The 11,011-nt window shown below is 40.8% G+C and overlaps 1 protein-coding gene across 1 annotated transcript in view; it reads right to left on the reverse strand.

Moving 5' to 3' along the window:
• The window catches only part of DNAH11 (dynein axonemal heavy chain 11), a 344,761-nt gene extending 334,066 nt beyond the window's left edge, over positions 1–10,695 (reverse strand). Inside the window, exons 1-5 of the mRNA XM_070470248.1 lie at positions 10,309–10,695; positions 8,887–9,030; positions 1,477–1,673; positions 1,067–1,265; positions 224–323 (exon numbers count right to left, since the gene is read on the reverse strand). Coding sequence (XP_070326349.1) covers positions 224–323; positions 1,067–1,265; positions 1,477–1,673; positions 8,887–9,030; positions 10,309–10,641 — 973 coding nt within the window. The 5' untranslated portion in view covers positions 10,642–10,695. The remainder of the gene's footprint in view (positions 1–223; positions 324–1,066; positions 1,266–1,476; positions 1,674–8,886; positions 9,031–10,308) is intronic.
• Between the last annotated feature and the right edge of the window lie 316 nt (positions 10,696–11,011).

An 11,011-nucleotide genomic window follows, 5' to 3' on the forward strand; every position in this document is an offset into this window, starting at 1 on the left:
AGGCACTCTCACTGAAAGTTCACTCTAGATCCTCTTTAGTAAGTACTTAAATGATTTACTAATAGTTGAAGAATAAATTGTAGACAATTAAGGTGGATTTACTATTAGAAGAGTCAAGTGCAATCATTTCATGAGCATACTAAGGGTAGAAGGAGGCTGAGCAAACAGGCAGGAGTCAGATTAGGAGGGACCACTGATCCAGGCCAAGGAACACAAGTCTTACCATTTTTCACAGCCATGAAAGTGTCCTTCAATGCTGGAAAATAGCTGCTCTGCTTATTTTTCAGGAGCTTAACCATTTTGAGGACAACAGGAGTCTGAAGCTAAATTGAAATATATATATAACCTAGATTAATGACTAAATAAATGCATTCTGCAAAAAATATTTAAATTGTATTCCATTAATGCACAATACACACAGTATTTAATACTCAAAGATGTACCTGGTTTCAAGCTGAAAATAATTTTTAAAATTAACATTTTTTCCTTAAGCTTGTATTTTATTTTACATTTATAGGTCTTTGACTTTTTAAAAACCTAACTTACATTTTATTATATATGTAAGATAATAAATTTCCATATAAAATCTGTTTCAGAAAAATCTCTAAGAGATAGGTGAACATGTGAATGAATGTCTTAGTTTTTAGAACATTAAACTGAATAACTTCTAAGGCAAACAGTAGCAGAGGAACCAGTTAGTTCTTTAAAGTTGCATCTCTCCACTAAGCATAGCCTACTCCTTTCCCAAATCAATTATGTCAACTAGATTAGTTAAATCATAAAAATCTTCAACATTTCCCTTGGGAACTACACTTCCTATGCCACAAAGTGTTTCCAATTACTCACATGCTGTCAAAATATTTTCAAAAAGGCAGATTCACCTTTAATACCCATTAATTTTAAGAATGCATACTATAGAGAATTTTGCAGTAAGAACTGAGTAAGTCATTCAAAGACAGTGTGTTAAACCCTTAAAGTTATTGGAAATCATTTCTTTGGGGCACCAAATTCAACAAGTGACTTTGCTAATTCAACTGACAAGCAATTTCTAGGGCTCTCTACTTACTTGATCATAAATGCATGCTAGGTTCTCTCTTCTCATCGTCCAGAAATCCAGTTCAGTTTGAGGATTTGAGTGAAGACCATTTAGCAAAGGTTGCACTGAATCTTTCCCTATGATCTCTTGGATTTGATGTGACCATTTAATAACCACTGATTCAATTGCATGGAGTACTCTCCTTTCATTTGGCTCCAGTCTGCAAACACTGAAATGATTAATAATACAAAAATCAGTCATTTCATCTGACTAAGGACAGGACTTAGTATTGTAATAACTATTTTTTTTATTTTTAAAATGTGCTGTCATTACAGTAATATTCCTATATTGCTAACATGGGGGTGTTACGGGGGTGTGATATTAAGTAGGTATATCAGCTCTCCATTTTGATATCTTGGGTAAACTGTATCATTACATACCTGGTCTCTGAATATTTCTGATCTAGGTCAATGTTTCCTGCAATAGTGGGAATTGGTAGAAGAGTTCTTCTCAACATTTTGCCCCTAAAAATATGCATTTTACTTTTCATGACTTCTGTATGATGTTCCATGTCTTGTGAAATAAAGCATGACCAGGATTTATGGTTGTTCTTATTAGAAATAATTGGCACTAAAATCTAGAGAAAGAAAAACATTTTAAGAAACAGAAAAATTAATTTACAGACAAGGTGTTCCTTCAAAGATTTTGTTACACAAGATTGGGAACTAAACCACTCAATTTCAATTTCATAAATGTCCTCCTGTGACATCAAATCTACAAACAGATGACAAAGTCAGTGACCCATTTAGACTTAATCAATTAGACAAATTCAAAGTGGAAGTACTACACTGCTTGTTCATTCATTTACATATTTATCAAACATTTATGGAGGGTCCCAGTAACTCAGACCCTGTATGAAATAAGCAAAGTCATGTCAAGTAAGTAAACTGATTTCTTAATGCAAACTGAACACATTGGCAGGTATACTAATAGAAAAAAATCTTCTTGAATTACATGGAGGCAAAAGCAAATTAATCTTGTCCAGCTCTGAGGGACATCCCAGTGGATTAAATTTTGATAGAAAGACACTTATTAAATCAAATGAACCTTTTTTTGGAATTCCTTCCACCATTAAGTTGAATGGATTAAGGGAATATCAATGAAACTATATGTGTGGGAAACCTCCAAAATTATTTTTTGTGTTCCCAAAGCCCAGCATATGTTAAGTAATTATAGTCTGTTGAGTTAGTGAAGTTAGTCTCTTCTTGCTCCCTCACTCTTTTCCAATATGTACTAATTCCAATATGTACTAATTGTAAACATTTCTTTCTGACACAATCTGTCTAGACTTTCAGCATTAACCATAAAATTTCCATCAGCTAAAATGCTTAGAAAACAGCCTACCTTTTTAAAGTTGATTTTGGGAACACAATCTTCTAGTTAACTACAAACTGAAAATTCAGTTCATTTTCCAATGGGGATAAAACAAATATTTCCAAATTGTATTATATTTTCCTGCTTTGTACCCACTGCTTCTTGAGCTAGGAGATTAGTAAGAAATAGTGTCTTTCAGTGGCAAGAATCTAAATGTCCATCTACAGATGAACAGATAAAGAAGATGTGGTATGTGTATATACAATGGAATACTACTCAGCCATAAAAAAGAACGGAATAAAGCCATCTGCAACATGAATGGACCTAGAGATTATCATACTATTATCATACTAAGTGAATTAAGTCAGAAAGAGAAAGACAAATGCCATGCAGTATTACTTATATGTGGACTCTAAAATATAATGCAAATAAACTTATTAAACTTATGAAACAGAAATAGACTCCCAGGCAGAGAACAGACTTGTGGCTGCCAAGGCGGAGGAGGGCTGGGGAGAAATGTATGGGGAGTTCGAGATCAGCAGATGTCAACTACTATATAAAGGATGCATAAACAATAAAGTTCTACTGTATAGCACAGGGAACTATACTCAATATCCTGAGATAAACCATAATGGGAAAGAATATATATATCTGAATCTTGCCCTCTCTATATATCTTAATTTGTTCTATAGAAGAAATTAATAAGGCACTATAAATCAACTATACTTCAATAAAAACAACAAAAAAACTAATGTGTCGAGCTCTGAGGGTCAGAACTTCCATGAGAGGCACACGGTCCTGTCATGCGGAAAACACAGGAAAAACACCCATCTCTGACGGAGAGGGGTATTAGGGAAGACTCGCCAGCAAAGTTGATACTTGGTTTAAATCTTAAAGATGAATGAGTAGGGCAGGTAGAAACCTGAACACTGATGCAAAATCACTGAAGGCTAAAGGAGTACATTGCTTCTGAGAAAGTTCCAGTCGCCTCCTTGAAACTGGAGCCAGCACCTCCCAAGGAGAGGGGCTGTGAGGAAAGCAGGGGCGGTGCATGAAGAGCTTTGGAAACGAGACTGAAGACTTAGACTTGCTGGGCTGCCCGTGCACTGACCCACTGCTTTCTAGATTCAATTCCCAGTATCAACAGCTTTCTCTAAAAGTCAGGAATAGGGATAATTCTGGTTCTTCAACACTTCCAGTTTACTGGATACTGTTTCAAACTTTTGCTCTATTTACTGTTCTGTGACAAGACCAACTTCTTTTAAAATTAAATATTTGTGTCATAAGCTATAGATAAAACTGTTACGCAATTCTGAGCCACATGCTTTGTAGAGCAGTTAAGCAGAGGGCTAGAGTATCTCCATGAACATCATTTCAAACAAGTTGACCTGGGATGTGCTCTGTAGTGAAAATAAACCTCATTAGCAACAAGCATATACAAAGGAATTCAATTAATCTGGGGTTTTGTTTTTAGCTAGAAGTTTATTGTGTAGGTTTTATGCTTTATAAGAAAAATCCCCAAACTTTCTCTGAACTAAAATAATTTGGACATGTTTACTAGTGGATATACAATTACAGGTAAAAAAGTCTTTGCTAGCATTCTCTTTACTCATTTTCTTTATCCTTCTTTGAAACTGGCATCTTCCTTTTAACAACAGTTCTTAAATCAGTAGAGACTATTACCTGGTCAACAATTTCAAAATACAGGAGCCTAGGCTTTTGCTAGACTTATTAAATTGAAATGTATAGGAATGTGGTCCAGACACCAATTCCAAGAACCAAATCATACTTTCATTCTGGCTTGAGAAACTTTTACAGTTATTGTTTCTTTCAAGATATGGGTCAACATAATACTTAAAAACTGCATGACATTTTTAATACTTCTGCTAAATTACATGATACAGTTAAAATAATACCACATAGGGACACGTGACAATATTGAACAGTAGATCAGGAGTAAAATTTTGCACATGTTAGATCTGAGATGTCTATTACAGAGCAAGTGTCATGTCCAGTAGGGTGGTGGAAGTCCAAGCTTGAAGTTCAGGAGAGAGATCAGGGCTGGGAAGAGAAGTTTGGGAGAGCCTAGCATATCAACATAAATTACTGTTTATTGGTGTATACCTGTGTCAAACTTCAAAGACTATACAACATTGGATATAAATTAGAATATATTATATTAGGTCATTAAAGGAGAAAAAAATAAATATGAAGTCATAAATGACTTTTAATCATCTTCTGTTCAAACACCTGGTCCATCCCTTTAATTTACTCCAGTATAAGAACCACAACACTGGAAAATTCCCTCAACACTTTTCAACCCAATCACTGCTTCAGTAACATAGTCCCTCTTTGGTCCTTGATTTAGTCATCGATTCACCAATCCTTGCATTAAATGTTTTTCTTCTTAATGTACCAGATAGTACCCAGAAAGATAGTAGTTAATTAGTTTGGAATGCAAGTCACAAAGGGCCCATTTGATTTCAAACTTTTAAATGAAATCTGTCCTAATTTTATTATGCACCTTCAGAGAACGTGCATAACCACTGTCATCTTTCAATAAATACACGGATGTGGGTTTGACAATTGGTTTTGATGGCAACCACCTGGATGAAAAAGTTGCAGGGGTGTTAATTTTCTAATCAGCCTTTCCAGCTTTATTTCTCACCACCCTCCAGCTCTTCTTCCCCAATCTAACTGTAGTAATGTACTTTGTTTTTAAAAATGCATCTGCATTTCCTCACCTCTGGGCCTTTGCACTGCTTCTCACTTCATCCCTTCTCCACACCTAGCTACTGCTCCCTGACCGTCAACAAACAATTTACCAAATAATTTACAATGATTTACCTTCAACAAATAATTTACCATACAACTGTGGATGCTTTTGAGAGTAAAAACAAACACTAAGAATCAGCAGATGTCATCCGATCTGTAACAGAGGAGACTGGAACCAACTCAGGCAAATCAAGACCTGTAACCTATTCAAGCTGAGACTTCCTACCTTCCCTGACAACTCTGTAAGATGTCACAGCATCCTGCTGAAACCACAATGCCCACCACGCCGTATCTCTGTTTGTTCAGCTGTCTGCCTCCCTAGTTAGACTGCATACTTTCTGAGGGCAGAAATGTCATCACTAACTGCCAGGTGTGTTCTGTCAATGGTACCAAGTAGGTAATAAAAAAGCACTGACTAAAGGAAAAAATGACAACTGTGGGTTTGTTAGCATACAAATTCCAAGTGAAAAGCCCAAAGGGACACTTGGGAATTTGTACGGTAATCGGCCCGCAGTTGTCATAAATGTCAAAAAAATTCACATGGAGATAACGGAGGTCATACACCAAATACTTTTCCTCTAAAAAATATCTTGCAGCTCCACTGTTCTGTCTCTTAGAAGAGGGTATTTTTAGCCCTTATTTGCCTTTCATTCATCTCACAAGTACCTACCTAACTCTTACTATGTGTCAGGCAGAATCTTGCGGGTTTGGGACTCATGCCCGGTGGCTCAACTGGTAAAGAACCTGCCTGCCAATACAGGAGACGCAAGAGCCGTGGGTTCACTTCCTGGGTTGGGAAGAGCCCCTAGAGAAAGAAAGGGCAGCCCACTCCAGTATTCTTGCCTGAAGAATGGGAGCCTGGCAGGCTACAGTCCACGGGCTCGCAGAGAGCCGGATGTGACTGCACACGCAAGCATGCAGTGCGGAAAGAGTAAGAGCTGTGACGAGGGTAAGGCAAGGCAGGCACTCACTATGGAACGGAATATAAGAGGCCACAAAACACCCCACAAGCGACAACTTGATGTGTTAGTCACTAAGTTGTGTCCGAATCTCTGCGACCTCATGGACTGTAGCGCGCCAGGTTCCTCTTTTCATGGGGTTTTCTGGGCAAAAATACTGGAGAGGGTTGCCATTTCCTTCTCCAGGGGATCTTCCCAACCCAGGGATCGAACCTGAGTCTCCTGCATTCCAGGTGGATTCTTCATCCCTGAGTTACCAGGAAAGCTCAACAACTCAATAAGATGAATCATATTTTAAAATATTTTTTAAATAAAAGTTAATCCCAAACTGATAAAATAGACATTTTTTAATAAAGATGAGTGTTACTGATATTTTGCCTTAGGCTCCAATATGACTTGGCATAGCACTGTTAGTGATCCTATTTTTAAAGTGATTTACTTGCATTAATTTTTATTTTTTTAAAATACTGCCTTAGCGAATTCCCTGGTAGTCAGTGGTTAAGACTCCATGCTTTCATTGCTAGCACCTGAGTTCAATCCCTGGTCAGGGAACTAAGATCTTGTAAGTCTTGTGGTGCAGCCAAAATAAAAAAAGAAAACTGCCTTAAACTATTACTCATCTTGATTAATGAGTTGTTTTTGTTTCTCCTCACCTCCCTGGAAGTTCTCCTCTTGAGCTGGGGGCCTCACTTGCCTGACCCTAGGTCTGGGCCCTTCAAAGACCCCTGTTCCCCTGGAGGGCGGCTTCACAGACAAGAGAGATTTGAGCAAAATAACATGAATGGGTAGGCTGAGTGGATTCTGGGGAAGATGAAGAAACAGCCAGAGCAAAGGCCCTAGGGCAACAGTGTGCCTGAAATAATGAAGGAACCATCACTAGGAAGCCAGGAGTCAGCAACTGAAATGAGTTGAGAGGTCACAGGGAGGTCAGCCACAGAGAATTTGGATTCTTGCCAGGCCTTAGGGCCCCTTCATTCCGAATTTAAGTATTGTCCACAAAGACACCCAAGGGACATCATAAGTGTGAAGTCCTTTTTTCGTCCCAGTGCTCATATCCTCAAGCAAAATTAAATAAATTAGAATCTTCCAAAACCACCTAAACCCATGAGGTTCTGAACGTTTTATATCTTCTATAGATAAACTCATGGACAGGGTACGGTTTCACTTCAACTTTTCAGAGGGCTGTGCAGAGAAAGGTCAGAGAAACCTAAAAGAGTTTTCTATCTTTTGTCACAGATGGGAGAGAAAGCATTCCAATAAGGAGTGCAGTTTTGCACTTGTAAGTCCAGTTGATGGCAGCCTGGATTCCCGTGACCAAAGGTCATTTACACTCCACGTGAAACCCTTTCATCAGATTCAGTTCAATAAAAATCTCCTGAACACCTGTGACATAACAAAAACTGTCTCAAGTGCTTAAGATAGAAAACTCTCTTCCTAGGGTCTTCTGGAAATCAGCTAACACTATAGAAACTCAACAGAGGGAAACCATGGTAGAACTGAAGTTGGGGGAGAGAAGCCCTACCTAATCCAGAGACGGCCTGAAAATACTTTGCAAGAAGAAAGCAGAAGAGCCTCAGGAAGTAGAAGAGGCGTGAAAGACAGAGGCTGACAAATCTGCAGTAATAAATATGTATGTTGGCAATTACTCCTACATTAAATATCAGTCTTGGCAAGACTGCTTTGACTACTGAGACCTAGTTTAGTGATACTAACAGTTTCCCCAAATTTGGTGTGCATTAGAATCACCTGGACTTCCCCGGTAGCTCAGATGGTAAAGAATCCGCTGGCAATGCAGGAAACCCAGGCTGGATTCCTCAGTCGGGAAGATCCCCTGGAGAAGGGAATGACAACCCACTCCAGTATTCTTGCCTGGAGAATTCCATGGACAAAGGAGCCTTTTACAGTCCATGGGGGGTCGAAAAGAGTCGAACACCACTGAGTGACGAACACAACCCCCTGCCACCGCGCACACAGAATCACCTGAGAATCTTTAACCACTACTGCAACCTGGCTCCCACCCGGAGACATTCTTATTTAATTGGTATTATGTGTGACCTGGGCAGTTACATTAGCTCCCCAGGTGATGCTAATCTTCAGCAAACTTTGAAAACCACTGCTCTGGTTCTTCCAAATTCAGTCATTTTGTATGTTATTCCTCAAAGCTGGTTTGTGAACAAACAGCATCAGCTCCACTACAGACCTACTGCATCAGTTTGCCTTTACCAAAATCCCTAAGTGGTTCTTAGGAACATTTGAGTGCCAGTAACATGGGTTTGGAGAGCACTTCTCTGATTGAAGGGGAGAGAAAAGGAATTTTAAGGCACTCATTCCTAATACTTTGCATCTGTTATCTTTTTCCATTATCTCACATGAGTGCACTTAGAAACAAACAGGAATCTTAAAAACTGATAACACACCTTTTCAAAGTGTATATCTATCTTTAAACTCTGAACAAGAAGTTTAATACTTTAGCCAAGTGCAGAAGCCTATTCCAGTTGCTTTTTAATTTCTTTCCATTATTTAGAAAGAAAGAGGTAAAGGCTGATCCTACAAATTACCACCTGTTGAATGTCAGCATCAGTATCAGCTCATTTCAGGAACAGTCTAAATGCTATCATTTTCCATCCACCTGGCTAATGAGATGACCAGCTGCTACATTCTTTTTAATAGCCAGTTATCCTGAATTAATTTCAAGTGTCATGAAGATAAATTAAATATTAAAATTTAAGGATAGACCAGTACCTCGTCTAGGAAAGCAGTTACATGTCCAAGAGATGAGGCAGGTAATTCGCCAAATAAAACTGTCTGAGAGAAGTCATTTACTCCAATGTTTTCAGTAGTCTTCTTGGCAATATAAACAAGTTTACGTTTTACATCTCTTGGAATCTGAAACAAGAGCAACATAATTATTTTAAGTCCACAATGTAGCTTCCATGTTAACAAGATGTACTATATCTAACTTGTAACTGGATTGCAGGCATGAGAAACAAAATCTGGCATCTTGCCTACCTTTATAAATAAGATTGTTCCACTGTGCCTCTGCAACGTGGGTACAGTTTTCTTTGTTCTTTTATAAAGCTAATTTCACAGTGTTATTGGTGTGGAATATCACCTTTCAGAAGATCCTTATATACCATAAAGTCTCATAATTAAAAACAAATACAGGGAGAAATTAGAAATGTTTCCATCTCAGCAAAGGTTATTCTTTTGTATAACCTTTTCCTGTTAGAAATAAGCCCAACCGAGAAAAGACCAAGAGGTTACATTTGATTACTATCCTCAAAGCAAAAAAACAGATGTGTTTAATCAAGATATTCTAGCATTTTCATGACTACCAAGTCATTTCTTCAGATATCATGACTACTTAACCTAATACTAGAGTGTTCTCTTTGTCTACTCTGACAAACTTTTAAAAGTAAAACTATGAGAGCAGCAAAACAAAATTCGGGATTCGTAAAATTCCAAGGTAAAACTCCAGTTTTTTTCTCTGGGATCCCCGCCATTATAATCGATCACATCTAGCCATGATGGTACCACTTTACAACGTAACAGCAAAGTATCTCGAGACAATAAATCTTGCTCCAAACTCTTCAAAGTCTAGAACTGTTCATAGAAGTACAGATGCTGTATTCGTAGAAGTACAAATACTGAACTCGTTAACGTTCAAGTGTACTAGAAGTCAAATTGAAAAAGGAAAAAGAAACACTGTCCTGAGCGAAGACTGCTGGCAATCCTTTTTTTTTTTTTTTTTTAAAGACTAAGTATCAATATTATCCCCTGGGATGAAGTGCGGTTGACAGGCAGCCTGAGCCGTGACAAGCTATTTGGGCTCTGCCAAACACCACATGTGGCTCCAGAGTGATCCAAGAACGATTTACAGTAAAGTTATCTGGCACAGAGAATTCACCTTGCGCCTAACACCAGGCAGCTAAAGAACGCGCGGCTTCTGCAGGCTCAAAGGCTGACCCTCTAGAAAACTAACCAACAGCCGCTCAAACAGCAGGGCGGACGCACCAGGGCTCCGGGGGCAGGCACTTGATAGAAGTTATTTATTTATTTTAAGAGCCCTAATACACGTCCCGAAGGAACCCAAGGAGGCGCGACTGGCCAGTCCCGCCCGGGTGCCCGTCAGGCCGGGTGTGGCCGGGTCCCCTCACCCCTTACCTGTTGAGCCGCCTCGAGCCGCCCCTCAGTGGCGACGCTGAATAAGAGGCAGGCTGGGCTGGGGCTCTCGAGAAACTCCCCCAGAACCTGCCGGTTGTCCTCACTCTCCAAATGCCGGCTCCATTTCTCTTCCGGGAGGCCCAGTAACTGCTCCAGGCGGCAGCCGACGAAGCGCACCCGCGCGTCCTGGGCAAAACTCCGCGCTCTCCTGCCCGCCGCCACCTCCTCGTCTTCGTCTTCCTCCTCCAACTCCACCAGGCCGGCGGCCTCCGAGCCGACGCCCGGGGAGAGGCGCAGAGTCGGGGCTTCTCGGGCTGCCACCTGGGCTGCCATCGGGGACGTCCGAGTAGGCGCGGGACCGGCCGGCGCCCCGTGCGCGTCCCTCCGCAGCCCCGGGTAGGCCGGGCCACCTCCACACGCGCGCCCCGGGAGGCGCCCACCGCCCCCAGCGATCACTGCGAGCGCGGCCGCTTGTCCCGCACCTGCTCCCGCTCGGCCTCCCGCGTCTGCTCTCGGAGCTACAGCGTAGCCGGACGGAGCTCCGGAGGGTCTTTAGCAGCGCGTCCCGTTTCCAGGGGAACGGCGGCCCCGCCCCGGCCGGCTGAGGGCGGAGTGAGCGCCGGGCGGAGCGGCTTTCCGGAGGGCAGGGGCGCGCCCTCCACCGGCGTGAGCCGCTCGGTGGCCTCTCCGCTGCCTTCTGGCA

Source organism: Odocoileus virginianus, chromosome 1 (assembly GCF_023699985.2).
Source record: "Odocoileus virginianus isolate 20LAN1187 ecotype Illinois chromosome 1, Ovbor_1.2, whole genome shotgun sequence".
NCBI classification, from domain to species: domain Eukaryota; kingdom Metazoa; phylum Chordata; class Mammalia; order Artiodactyla; family Cervidae; genus Odocoileus; species Odocoileus virginianus.